This window comes from Coregonus lavaretus (assembly GCF_964263955.1).
Source record: "Coregonus lavaretus genome assembly, chromosome: 16".
Taxonomy (NCBI): Eukaryota; Metazoa; Chordata; class Actinopteri; order Salmoniformes; family Salmonidae; genus Coregonus; species Coregonus lavaretus.
The window spans coordinates 4,157,926-4,172,564 of record NC_140003.1 but is presented as its reverse complement, the minus strand read 5'-3'; the positions used below and the strand labels follow the sequence as shown (position 1 = coordinate 4,172,564).

Sequence of the window (14,639 nt, the reverse complement as noted above, 5' to 3'; positions counted from 1 at the left end):
TTTAACCATCTGTGATCAACAGATGCATATCTGTATTCCTAGTCATGTGAAATCCATAGATTAGGGCCTAATGAATATATTTAAATTGACTGAAATCGGAAAAAAAAAATCCATGTTGCGTCTATTTTTGTTCATTGTACATGTATTCAAATAATATCTGGTATGATGAAACGAAACAAAAAAAATATCCAATAACACAGAGTCCTTTGATATTAAACGTTGATTTCCCAATTTACGCAGTATCAAGGCATCCATGAAGAGGTTGGTTTCTGCTGCTCTGCACGCGCCCCTAAACCCATGTCTATATAGAAGGCGTAAGTATTGGGTCCTATCCCGCTCCTCCCCTTCAGTCTGGACCAGCATGTTGAGAGACTGAAGATCCGTTTAGGTTCCACCCATCATGGTCTCTCTCCGCTATGATCACAGCACCTCCTGGTCCAAAACACAAGGCTGTCTTTTAGAGTTTGACTGGGTACATCACTTTATCCAGGAACCAACCCATTCCTCCTGCAGGCTTTCCAACTCGACACTGAAATACATGTTTCATCCAATAAACCTATCACCAAGACCGATCTTAGTTTAAATCAGGTGGGACAGTGCCGGGCTGGAGTAAGCACACCGTAGCTTTCTGAGACCAGGATTGGTGACCACTGCTCTACACAGTTGCATTAACATTTAATGAAATGTTCACATTATAACATTGTTATTCAAAACACAGGGACAAATCAGATTTTCAAGACAGGCCAAGGCAGAAATACTGCAAACACATGGTTAAAAATAGTGTACACAGGGAGAAAAAAAACACAACAGCTGAATTATTTTAGACAATCATTTATTTCATTATTGAAACAACAATTCAGATAGGAAAACAACGTAGTGTTGTTGTGGTCTCAAAAGTCTCACAATGTTGAGAAAGTGGTCAGTTAAACAATGTTGGTTGTCTGTGCTGTCATGACAGTTTATGACAGTTTTATGCTACCAGTTCTCACAGTCTCATGTCAGAATTAGAAGTTCATCCATGTTCCTCAAACGTCAAATTTCGACGTTGTTCCAAACATCAAATTTCAAAATGTTTAAGGTTAAGTTTAGGCATTAACGCCACATTTTTATGGTTAGAGTTAAGGATTACGCCCATCCATCATCCCCCTCCACAACACCCCTAGCCCAGCGTTTCCCAAACTTGGTCCTCGGGACCCAAAGGGGTGCACGTTTTGGTTTTTGCCGTAACACTGCACAGCAGATTAAAATTATCAAAGCATGATGTTAGTTTATTATTTAAATCAGCTGTGTAGTGCTAGGGAAAACAACAAAATGTGCACCCCTTGGGGTTGAGAGGACTGAGTTTGGGGAAACCCTGCTCTAGCAAAACCAAAACCTACTTGAAGGTAACAGCGCTCACTATTGTGGCCGGTTTCCACGGCATCTCCCGACGTCCTCAGACATGGATGGACGTCGAATACTGACTTATATCACGGGTGATCTGGCTGGCTTTATGACAGAGATTGCAAGGATTACTGTGAGATGAAAGTCAGCTGCATAGACATACCTCTGATAGTGTCTATATTGCAGTGTTTGAAAGAAATGCCTTCACTGTGGTCCATTGAAATTCACAACATTGTGGTACATTTTTATCATAAATTAAAAGTCTAATTAAACTGGCGTGGTCATTGTGGGGAACGGTAACATGTCTCACAGCCAAGGGAGGTGGCGGCTTCGTAGTCACAGAATCTATCATCCGAAATAAACCCCTAGCCCAATTTCCCCAACACTTCCTGACCCATTTGAAGATCAATAAGAAATTGATGGGTAAAAGTAATACGGTGGACACACCACCTAGCCCAATGGAGTGAGGCCGTTTGAATACTTCTAAAAAGCGTCCTTCCTTCCTCCCTTTCTTGAAGTAATCGTTGATCTGACATGACAGGATGGATGTAAGCACAGTTTGCAATCACCCATCCCCGCGTCACGTCAGATCAGTGAACAACGTGGTTGGGGCAAGAGTTAGATTTTGGACTGGGGATGTATTTCATTGATTTCATTTTCTTTATTGGTTTCAAGGTTGTTTGACTCCAAGTCACTCATTGACACACAGGATGGCATCCAGGAGGTTGTGTGTGTGCTTGACGTGCGCTGCGGTGAAGCCGTGGCTCCTCAGTAGGAGGCTGTATTCGGAGGCACTCCTTTGTCTCCCCTCGGTCATACTGAGGGCCTGAAGTAGGCCCCTGCTCGGCCCCTTCCTGTCTTCATCCAAAAATATCTCACTCACCAGCACGCAGCAGCCTGGGACAGGTGTGGCGTACACAGGATGTATGCATACATATTTAACGTTGTGCATACAATCAGTATTTACATTAGCATGTGAAAGTCACATTCATAATATGCAATAAAGGCATTTTGAACTCTGATACACAAATTGGACCGGCCGTCAGTCAGTTTGTATAGTTAATTTGTTAATTTTTTTTAAATAAGGCAATAATGTAGTATTGTTAAAAGCAAAAACAGTCAGGTACCTAGGCTAGTCAATGAGGTGTGCCCTCTGCTTTTCACTTTTGATTTGCAGAGTTTAACTTGCACTGTTAAAACACTACGCTGTTATAGTCTTGTGGCTCATTCCGTTTAGGCTTGAGCCAACTCCTGTGTTCATTCAAGTTCATAAGAACTTATTTCATCTGCCTAATAAACTTGTTATGCTTTTTCCACACTGTGATGGGTGGGCAACAGAACAGAACATCGCCTGACTCAAAATGTACTTCGACATGATGGTTGTTATTATCAATATTTGCATATTAAAGCGTTTCCATCACAATTGTCACTATCTATTTCACCGTCACTTTCTGACTTTTTTTTTTTACCGAAAGATTTGCTGTTTTTATCAGGCCTGTTGTGAGTATTTTTAGGAGTCAGGTAATTCATCCACATAAAATTGTTGGATGGAAATGTTATTCTGTTGCAAAATGTATGGCATGACAACAACAGACGAGTTGTCTTTGGAACATGAAGCATGGGCCCAGGCTAACTCCGTTATACACAAGCACAAGTGATAAACCAAAAAAACTCTAGCCAATGTGTGAATCATTATCCTTATCAGAATCCAAAAATAGTATTGTTTTTCACTCTTACCAGGATTGCATGCTTTCGCAATTTTACTCAGCAAAAAGTGCACTTTCTCATCAGACCAGTCGTGGAGAATTCTTGCCAAGATGTATACGTCTGCCTTGGGAAGCTCATCTTTAAAGAAATCTCCTGTTCAGACATTAAAAATTAAAAACATTCATTACCAAAGCATTCATTACATTTTACATGTACCCTGCCAGAAAACATATTCATGATCAAAATGATACTTATTGCTAAATGTAAATGTTTTTGTGCATCTACAGAACACATTACCCATGACGATAACAGCATTGTAAAACCCATTCCACCCTCTGGAAGTCATTAAACAAACCTGCTACAAAAGATACTCTGTCGTCTGCGTCATGTGGCCGGAAGTGACCGCTCATCTCGATGACTTCGGGTAAGTCGAACATGGTCACAGACAACCCCGGGTGTGCTTTGGCAAACTCATATGCCATGGCCCCAGTGCATCCTGGGTGAAGGAAAAAACACTGATTGGTGGATGGTTGGAATGGATCGATTCTGAACGGCTACACCCGATTCCCTATTAAGGGCATACTTCTGGCCAGAGGCTTTCTAATGTAAAGCACAAAGATAATAACGGAAGGGCCATTTGAGATTTTACTACAATATTGTAGCATTCTAATGCGATGGCCATTTTAAATGGAGTTGAGGTTTAGGTTACTATGACCTCACCTCCCAGGTCGCAGGCCGTCTTATATTTGGAGAGGTCAAAGGCCGTAGCCACGTCTCTACCAGAAACCTTTGCGATGCTGTGCATGGCCCTCATGAATCGTAGCTTCACTTCATGTCTGCTGTAGTAGGCGTCCTATAACAATGAACAACATGGACGAAACAAAAACAGAGTTACCACTCCAATACTCTATTCTACAGTGAGAAAGCAAAACATTAGGAACACCTTCCTAATATTGAGTTGCACCCCCTTTTGCCCTCAGAACAGCCACAATTCGTCAGGGCATGGACTCTACAAGGTGTTGAAAGCGTTCCACAGGGATGCTGGCCCATGTTGACTCCAATGCTTCCCACAGTTGTGTCAAGTTGGCTGGTGGACCTTTCTTGATACAAACAGGAAACTGTTGAGCGTGAAATATTGCAGTTCTTGACACAAACGGTGCACCTGGCACCTACTACCATACCCAATTCAAAGGCACTTACATATTTTGTCTTGCCCATTCACCCCCTGATTGCACACATACACAATCCATGTCTCAATTCTCTCAAGGCTTAAAAATCCTTCTTTAACCTTTCTCCTCCCCTTCATCTACACTGATTGAAGTGTTTTTTTTGTCATTTAGCAGACGCTCTTATCCAGAGAGACTTACAGTTAGTGAGTGCATACATTTTTCACACTGCTCCCCCGTGGGAAAACGAACCCACAACCCTGGCGTTGCAAGCGCCATGCTCTACCAACTGAGCTACAGGGGACTAGTGACAACAAGTGACATCAATAAGGGGTCATAGCTTTCACCTGGATTCACTGGTCAGTCTATGTCATAGAGTGTTCTTAATGTTTTGTACACTCAGTGTATATTCAATTGTTGACTTATAAACAATAATACAAAACCATTCTAGCTGGCGTTAACTGGAGAGCTGCATGAGCTGTACGTTTTAATCCCATTTTAGTGCTTTCACACCTGATACAACTAATCAACGCGTCTCCCACACCTTGACTAGCTGATTCTGTTAAGCTTGGACAAAAAGCCCTACTGTGGCTCTCCAGGAACAAGATTGATCTGTTGAATAACTACCAAGGTAACTGGAATGTGACATGAAACTTGAGATTGTTATTACCTGGAAAATGTTATCGGAGGACTTTCCAAAGGCCTTCTCGTGCTGATTGGTCCCCTCCCTCACGGCGCTCTCCAGATGGGTGAAGAGAGGCCACACCAGTTCGTTACAGTGCTGGATGTACCCCTGCAGAGAGAGGGGGGCATCCGACAGCAGGAAATGCCTGGACATCGCTGTGTTTGCATACTCTAGGGAGAAATTGGCATGTCAGAATGCATGTCATAAATCGCTCCTTGACACACGCAGCTTAGACGCCATGAACAATGTCAAAATCAAATGAAATTGTATTTGTCACATACACGATGTTATTTCGGGTGTAGCGAAATGCTTGTGCTTCTAGCTCCGACAGTGCAGTAATAACTAACAGTTTCACAACGTATACCCAATACACACAAAACTAGTAAGGAATGGGATTTAAGAATATATACATATATGGACAAGCAATGACAGAGCGGCATGGACTAAGATACAGTAGAATATTATAGAATATAATACAGTATATACAGTGGGGAAAAAAAGTATTTAGTCAGCCACCAATTGTGCAAGTTCTCCCACTTAAAAAGATGAGAGAGGCCTGTAATTTTCATCATAGGTACACGTCAACTATGACAGACAAAATGAGTAAAGAAAATCCAGAAAATCACATTGTAGGATTTTTTATGAATTTTTTATTTGCAAATTATGGTGACAACTAAGTATTTGGTCACCTACAAACAAGCAAGATTTCTGTCTCTCACAGACCTGTAACTTCTTCTTTAAGAGGCTCCTCTGTCCTCCACTCGTTACCTGTATTAATGGCACCTGTTTGAACTTGTTATCAGTATAAAAAGACACCTGTCCACAACCTCAAACAGTCACACTCCAAACTCCACTATGGCCAAGACCAAAGAGCTGTCAAAGGACACCAGAAACAAAATTGTAGACCTGCACCAGGCTGGGAAGACTGAATCTGCAATAGGTAAGAAGCTTGGTTTGAAGAAAGCAACTGTGGGAGCAATTATTAGGAAATGGAAGACATACAAGACCACTGATAATCTCCCTCGATCTGGGGCTCCACGCAAGATCTCACCCCGTGGGGTCAAAATGATCACAAGAACGGTGAGCAAAAATCCCAGAACCACACGGGGGGACCTAGTGAATGACCTGCAGAGAGCTGGGACCAAAGTAACAAAGCCTACCATCAGTAACACACTACGCCGCCAGGGACTCAAATCCTGCAGTGCCAGACGTGTCCCCCTGCTTAAGCCAGTACATGTCCAGGCCCGTCTGAAGTTTGCTAGAGTGCATTTGGATGATCCAGAAGAGGATTGGGAGAATGTCATATGGTCAGATGAAACCAAAATAGAACTTTTTGGTAAAAACTCAACTCGTCGTGTTTGGAGGACAAAGAATGCTGAGTTGCATCCAAAGAACACCATACCTACTGTGAAGCATGGGGGTGGAAACATCATGCTTTGGGGCTGTTTTTCCTCCTGGAGTGGCCTAGCCAGTCTCCAAATCTCAACCCCATAGAAAATATTTGGAGGGAGTTGAAAGTCTGTGTTTCCCAGCGACAGCCCCAAAACGTCACTACTCTAGAGGAGATCTGCATGGAGGAATGGGCCAAAATACCAGCAACAGTGTGTGAAAACCTTGTGAAGACTTACAGAAAACGTTTGACCTGTGTCATTGCCAACAAAGGGTATATAACAAAGTATTGAGAAACTTTTGTTATTGACCAAATACTTATTTTCCACCATAATTTGCAAATAAATTCATTAAAAATCCTACAATGTGATTTTCTGGATTGTTTTTCCTCATTTTGTCTGTCATAGTTGACGTGTACCTATGATGAAAATTACAGGCCTCTCTCATCTTTTTAAGTGGGAGAACTTGCACAATTGGTGGCTGGCTAAATACTTTTTTCCCCACTGTAGGTATTCCTCTTGTCCAGATGGGATAGGGCAGTGTGCAGTGTGATGGCGATTGCATCGTCTGTGAATCTATTGGGGCGGTAAGCAAATTGAAGTGGGTCTAGGGTGACAGGTAACGTAGAGGTGATATGATCCTTGACTAGTCTCTCAAAGCACTTCATGATGACAGAGGTGAGTGCTACTGGGCGATAGTCATTTAGTTCAGTTACCTTTACTTTCTTGGGTACATTTCTAGGAAAGAATATGTCTAATTATAGAGGGAGACAATGTGAGAAATTGAAACAGTATACCTTTTCCCGTTCTTTGCAGGAGTCCCAGAGAGACGCAGGCCTCCAGCAGGCGTTCAGTCCCCTTCACAGAGGCTTTGATCTCCTGGGCCACATCCTCAGCCCGCAGCTCCCCTGTCTTACTGCTCCTTAACACGTCAAACACACGTAGCTTGGATGCTGTGAACAACACCTAGGAGACAAAAGAGGGCAAACGCTCATTGAGAGATTAGAGAAGGAAGAGGGGTAATAGAACAATTCAAAATGTTTAAAAGTGGGTATTAACGGAATTACAATGTTTTAACCTACCTCAAGTACAAGTAGTTTGATTAATAAGCCTAAAATTAAAAAACTTCATGCAACCTGAGCATGAATACATGAACAACATAACACCTAGCAGTATGGGGAACCAAAACACAATAGAAAGTGGAACCCAATGTTTTATTATAGCATATAAATACATATCCATCCACAGGATACCTTTGAGGCTTTGAATCCATCCATGAGCTCGATCATCTTGCTCAACTTTTCTTTCGTCTCGTGCTCCCTCACATTCTGCATGGTACCCCTGCTGGTCAAGTCTGGTGCTGCAGGGTCGCTGATGTCCTGGGGCTCAGCCTCCCTGTTCTCAGAACACTTAGACAGGCTGTTGACCAACGTCCATGGCATCTCGCCCTCTCCACACCCACTCTCCTCCTGCTTTACCTTGATGGATGGATGGATACATTATAAATGGTCCTCTGTAGCTCAGCTGGTAGAGCACGGCGCTTGTAACGCCAAGGTAGTGGGTTCGATCCCCGGGACCACCCATACACAAAAATGTATGCACGCATGACTGTAAGTCGCTTTGGATAAAAGCGTCTGCTAAATGGCATATTATTATTATTATTATTGATTCAATTCAATAAACTTTATTGTCCATCAAAGACGCAGGGTCACATGCAACACATTAAAAATTCATTGAAAACACCAACACTGACATACAACAAAAAGTGAAAAGTTAAGTGTTGTGCAATAATTGCTAAGGGCAAGAGACGTATTTCAATGCATTGACATGTGTACTGACATTGTGGGCTGGGCTGGCTGAAGGGATGTTTTGTCCTTGGCTGTCCGGGGGGCCGTTATGGGTTGGGCTGCTGGATGCTGGCTCGGCTGGAGGGTCCGTGTCGACAGGGCTGCCTTGGGGGCTGGTCTGGGTGCTGTTGTGTGTCAGGCTGCCTGGGGGGCTTAGACCCAGGCTGTTTGGGGGGCTGAAGATGAGACCCAGCTTCTTGCAGAAATGGTTGAGCGGGAAGCCCACCACATTCAGGAAGTCTCCGTGTACGTACTCCACCAGCATACCACCCAGAGCCTGGATACCATAGCCACCAGCCTTGTCCCTGTCACACACATAGACATACAGAGAGACACAGACGCATGCACACACACACACGCACAGAGAAACATACAGGAAGACACACAGACAGAGACACAACACACACACAGGTCTCACACAAAGTGAGAGACAGAGAGGCCACATAGAAAGACACAGGACACAAAGACACAGGGAACACACACACACACACACACACACACAGAGGGGGGCAATCATGTGTCAGGCCATATGGTGTCAGAACTGTCCACGGTATACGAGACCACACAGCAGAACATGCTTCTATGATTGAACTAAGGCTCATTGACCCTCACTCATTTGTTTCAGGCTGAAATTATATGAAAAATCCATACCTTATCTCAATAAAGCTATGCAAACATGGACTTGTTGGCTGTATGAAAGTCCACAAAACCATGGGTTCACAAGGTTTGAATTCAGTGAAGTGACCCCAATTGCCTCTGCGAGAGGTGAGGTTGGGTTCTAAACAAAGAAAAATCTATTGGCATTACACCATAGCCAGTAATGCAAACAGAAGGAGAGGTGAAACTCACATGGGTTCTCCGCTATTGATGTACTCCCAGAGCAAATCATCAGACAGATCTGCAAACTTCACCTTGGTCTCCTCATAGAAGTCAATTACTTGGTAATCAATCTCTTCATCTGGAATAAAGGGAAAGGGGGATACCTAGTCAGTTGTACAACTGAATGCATTCAACTGAAATGTGTCTTCCGCATTTAACCCAACCCCTCTGAATCAGAGGGGGAACACTTGAATATTCCATGACATAAATAAACGTGTACAACTTTAAAGCAGACAACTTCCCAACCTACCCTTTATCTATTTCTTTTTTAAGGCTTACCTTCTTTCTCATGGCAGAGAATGATCGCCACTCCGGTAAAAACACTGTGTTCTTTACCACTCAACCTGTTCAGAAACACAAAAACAAAGAAAAAAAAGGGTTAACCACGTTTTCCTATTATGATGATGATTATTATTTTTTAAATGTACACAGAATTAGCCAGAGGCAAAAGTATCTCAAAACCTAGAAAGCATTCGGTAGGCATCTTGCTTGTCCACTGGCTTCTCAAGAATCAGTCCATCTACTGTCTGAGGAAAGAAGACAACCACACAGTGTAAAGGAGATAATAACCACTATGATATGAAGGATAGAAGACATTGATATAGCTGACTTTGCTTACCACAACAGTGTCTGCTCCGATCACAATGTCTGGAGTTTTCAGGTGTTTCTAGAACAAATTAAGAAACAGCAACCATTCATGAGGTTTATAGAAGAGGCAAAATTTGGTATATATTTGTTTCTTCAGTGAGGTAAGAATATTAACAGACAAGTATGGTAATGATATCGTAATAATAATAACAGTAAGCAAAGGCTTCACTGACAAATGGCATCCTCTTGGCCACCTCCAGGGCTTTCTGCTTGGCAGTCTCCACAGCATACTCATGGGGCGTTTTGAACAGACTCTTGTCTAACGTTTCCTTGAACCAGGATGGGACAACCTCAAATCGTAAACCCTGTGACATAAATGGAATAACAAGGCATCATCGTCATCATCACCATCAGATACTACATGTCATTACTGTAACTTTGAGGCTCAGTTAGAATCGGCTTTCAAAAAGTTTGCTTTCTTACTCCCTTAACGGAAGTAATCATTGATCTTTCATGACATGGATAGGTGATTGCAAATGTCCAATATTGTAGAAACCTTGCTTTCACCTATTTATCCTAGCAAAGAGGAAGAGGGTAAGGAAGGAGGCCTCGGTCTTACCACATTGGTGAGTATCTCCAGCCTCCTTGGAGACGCACTAGCCAGGACCACCAGTTTACCGGTCAGCTTGGAAATGACAGGATTCATCAACACCATGGTGACCTCCTCACTGCGCATACACAAGTTAAACATTAGGCTACTAGTTCGTCTCTGTCAGCTGTTTGGTGTCAGACGCCTGTGACTTTTCCTTGACATAGCCTACATACCATTTGCGGTCAGACGTCACACTTTACAGCCTACATACAATGCATGTGTTCCATGTTAATGTAATGTATGCAGAGAAAGACAACGAACTAGTGTGTACTGTGGCAGGCTCTGTAGCCCACTCACTGTAATGACATGTGGTAACTGGTGCTCCAAGGCACACATGTAGCCTCTGTCCATGCATTTAATCTACTGAATATGCTTTTGTAGGCTACACATTGTTCTCTTGTATCAATAATACACTGACGTGGAATTTGTGACAATGGGTCAAAGGGCTATCCAAGTATAAACCTATTCATTGACGCTAAATACCTTAGCACCTATTGACAATATTATCTTCTGGCTGATGGAATTTTGTTGAGAACCCCTACGATCGTTCTGAACGTTAAAAAAACATCGCATGCGGTACGGTTTTGGAAACACAACTTTCATATCAGCTATAAATATTTTTCAAAGAACGAATGGTTAAATTACTTCACACCTTTATAGGGTTATGGTTAGGGTTCCCACACGACCATTTTTCCATGTTACTGTACTTGTTTACGGAAAACAGATGGAAGACAGAGGCATACCTGTGCTAATTAACTAGCTGCATCTCTGAACACGTGTGTAAACAGAAGACATACACCACAAATGTGTTGCCACAGAAAAATGCTGTCTGCTACAACTTTAAAACAGTGTACAGTAACTGTATATTATTTTATTGCGTTTGTGAAATTAAGTAGAGCGCTTTATGTTTATAGAACCATACCGCAATTAAGAATCGATTCAAGTTTAGATGGAGTATTTGGGTGTTTTGGCTGCCAGAGCCAATTCGCCTTTAAACAGAACATGTGAGTTCATTGGACAACCAGGAGTAACGTTAGGCTCCATTTAGTCCATTATTGGGCTATCCTAGAATATGCCATGAATAGACCGAATTATTATGAAAGTTGACTTAGAAGTGAGTTGACAACTTAAAAGGGAACAGGCTGGTTAGTGTTGGTATTGATCATTGCTATTATTGACATGGAAACAAGTAACGTTACCATGTTGCACATGTCACTGATTGGCTTGAGAAACTCTTCCGCAGATCATGCAAGTTCAGTTACAACATCTCAATCCTCAAGAAAGGTTTAAAACATGCGGCATACAACCTTGGGCAAAGCTGCATTTAAGTGTAATTCAACAAATTACACTTTGTAATCTACGGTAGCTAAATGAAAAAACATTACCTGCAGGTCTTCCATACGAATCAATTCCTTGTTGCGCTACAAGAAACAACGCATGCGCAAGCATAGCGGAAGAAGAATCGAGAGAATCAGCCTTCTTCTTCGTCTTCTTCTTCTGCTTCTTCTTCTTCTTCCGTGGATTTTATATGGCGGATGGTAACCAACTTTAAGGTGCGTTACCGCCACCAACTGGACTGGAGTGTGGACCAGAGACAATTAATGTCCAGATCCTACCCAATAATCTCGTCTCCCCAAGGAAACAAAATACATAATTAAATATTACATCCCCTGAAGATTTCCCCAGCAGTTCACTTAATCCTGGCTCTTCAACCCCATTACTCCTCAAATCTAATAACAATAGCTGCCTTTCTCTCACATATTTCTGGCACTGAAATAGAACATGTTCCACTGTCTCCATCTCCTCCTGACAATGATCACACCTCCCAGTCGGATGTTTCCCCACCACTTTCAATGTACTATTTAGCCTTGTGTGTCCCAGTCTCAGCTTTGTGACTACACTTTCCTCCCTTCTCTCTCGGCCTGAGGACCTCCCTGCCCCCACCTTTTCCTGGATCTTATACAGGTGTCTTCCCTTTCTCTCCCTGTTCCACAACTCTTCCCACTTATTTTTAACCACTGTTCTTATTAATCCCTTGGCTTCTGCTTCACTGATTGACAATTCCATCTCAACATTAGGATGTTTAAGAGCCTGCTTGGCAATAATATCCACTTCCTCATTCCCCTCTACTCCCACATGAGCTGGTACCCAGAGGAACATCGCAAATACCCCCATCTGTTTCACCCTATACAAACACTGCAAAACCTCATACAATACATCCTGTCTGCTCTGAGACACACACGAATTGAAGCTCATCAGTGCTGCACAGGAGTCAGAGCAGATGACTACCCTGTCTGGCCACACCTCCTCCACCCACTCTGCAACCAATAGTATGGCCAACAACTCCATTGTGTAAACAGATAAATGATATGATGCTCTTTTCGTCACTGCCACCTTAAACTCAGGAACACTAAAAGCTGCCCCTGTCCTCCCTGTTTTAGGGTCCTTAGATCCATCTGTGAATATATTCAAGAAAGCATAGTATTGTGTTGTTAAATGTTCACTTACAACTGAATCTACTCCTTCCTCAACATCTCTTACCCTCTCAAGCAACCCTAGATCTATCACTGGTTGAGGGAGAAACCAAGGTGGGATAGCAGGAAGAACCACAGAGGGGCTAAAGTCCCTCCCAAACAACGCCATCTCTCTCGCCATGCAATTGCCTATCCACCCAAAGCTTGTATTCAGATTGTGTTCATGTTCCCAGCACTCTAGGAGCACCTTTTTTGTAGGATGTGTAACCATATGTCTTTGTAGATTTACCCAAAATATAATGGCTAGCTGTTGTCTTCTTAAGGTCCTGAGTGCTCCACAACATATTCTTAGGGCTTGGGCCTGGATAACATCTAGCTTTTTTAAAGATGTCTGAGCTGCTGATCCATATGCTATACTTCCATAATGCATTGATGACCTTAACAGCGCTATATATATATCATGTTCAACGCCATTCTATCTGCCCCCCACTCCATTCCTGACAAGCAACGCATCACATTCAATATTTTCTTTCTTTTGACAACTACTCTGTTAATATGCTCCACCCATGGCATTTGAGTGTCAAACCAGACCCCCAGGAACCTAAACCCTCCCACCCTCTCCAGATTCCTTCCATACAACTTCCAGCATATTTCCTCCCCAACCTTCCTTCTAGAAAACACACAGTCTGTGTTTTCTCAACTGAAAACTTGAAGTCCCCACCTGAGGGACCACTGCTCTACTTCACTAATCGCTTCTTGAACTCTTCTGGCTGTATGGGTAATATTTCTCCCTCTCTTCCACAGCGCTCCATCATCCGCAAACAATGACCTCCCAATATCAGGTCTCACCTGAGAGAATACATCGTCAATCATAATGGAGAACAACCAAGGACTAATGACACTTCCCTGGGGGGTACCATTATCCACCTCATAGCTTTCTGACATAGAGCTCACTTGTATTGATCGCCCAAAAAGACAATTCTTTATCCAGTTAAAAACCCTTCCTCCAACCCCATGTTATCCAGCTTGATAAGTAGGCTTTCCTTCCACATCATATCATAAGCCTTCTCTACGTCAAAGAAAACAGCTACCACCACCTCCTTATTTGCCTGTGCCTTCTGTATGACTGACTCAAGGCACAGTACAGGATCCATCGTTCCCCTGCCTTTCCTGAACCCACTTTGATCTGGTGACATTAGTCCTTTACTCTCCAGAAAGTAAGTCAGCCATTCCGTTATCATCCTTTCCATAAGTTTACATACGTGAGATGTCAACGCTATCGTTCTATAGCTTAAAGGACTAGTAGGGTCTTTCCCTGTTTTCTGTATTGGCACCACCACAGCCTGCTTCCAACCTCCAGGCAGTTTCCCTTCCTGCCACACCTTGTTGTAAAGGCCAAATACTTCCCCCATTGCAGTGTCACTGAGATGAGTCATCATGAGGTAACACATCTCATCCTTCCCAGGAGATGTTACCCCAGCTTTAGCTAATGCTCTCTTCATTTCAGCCGATGTAAAAGTGCTATTCAATGTATCCCCGAGAGAATCAGCCAATTGTATGACATATTTTTGCGCTTCATCATAAAACGTGCAGTTTCCTACCAGCCAGCAGAGGGCGTACATCAAGTAAGAGTAGAATGAATGGAGTCAATGGAGATTTATGGCAATCTGGCCTCATGCATAAACAATGCTTCAGAATATGGATTATACCACTTTGCTTTCTAAACCATTGTGCTGTCTTTGTCTGCTTGTAATGCTTTATTAATAGAACAGCTATGCACCTATGTTGAGCATTATAATGCCAGTATGCATAGCCCATGAGACATAAAAATGTACTCATCATGAAGAGGGTGTTCATAGAAAGTGTAATG

At 42.7% G+C, this 14,639-nt stretch overlaps 1 protein-coding gene across 1 annotated transcript; it reads right to left on the bottom strand.

The window, feature by feature from the left end:
* Positions 1-815: 815 nt before the first annotated feature.
* On the bottom strand, positions 816-11,765 carry asmtl (acetylserotonin O-methyltransferase-like). The gene is made up of 15 exons (XM_084179800.1): positions 11,681-11,765; positions 10,263-10,371; positions 9,877-10,008; positions 9,675-9,722; positions 9,518-9,582; positions 9,335-9,399; positions 9,026-9,134; positions 8,169-8,481; positions 7,583-7,807; positions 7,127-7,295; positions 4,927-5,111; positions 3,811-3,943; positions 3,446-3,586; positions 3,121-3,243; positions 816-2,280 (listed from the first exon to the last, which is right to left on the bottom strand). Exons 2-15 carry the CDS (start codon positions 10,356-10,358, stop codon positions 2,075-2,077), a joined length of 2,010 nt encoding a protein of 669 aa, XP_084035926.1. The 5' UTR covers positions 10,359-10,371; positions 11,681-11,765; the 3' UTR covers positions 816-2,074.
* Between the last annotated feature and the right edge of the window lie 2,874 nt (positions 11,766-14,639).

Bases quoted from the DNA above. Each gene is read 5' to 3' on its own strand.
- asmtl (XM_084179800.1), bottom strand. From the start codon at position 10,358: ATGGTGTTGATGAATCCTGTCATTTCCAAGCTGACCGGTAAACTGGTG. The intron at 9,723-9,876 runs GTCAGTGAAGCC...AATTTGTTCTAG, and splicing joins TGGCCAAGAGGATGCCATTT to AAACACCTGAAAACTCCAGA. The intron at 7,808-8,168 runs GTCAGTACACAT...CCATCCATCAAG, and splicing joins CAGCCAGCCCAGCCCACAAT to GTAAAGCAGGAGGAGAGTGG.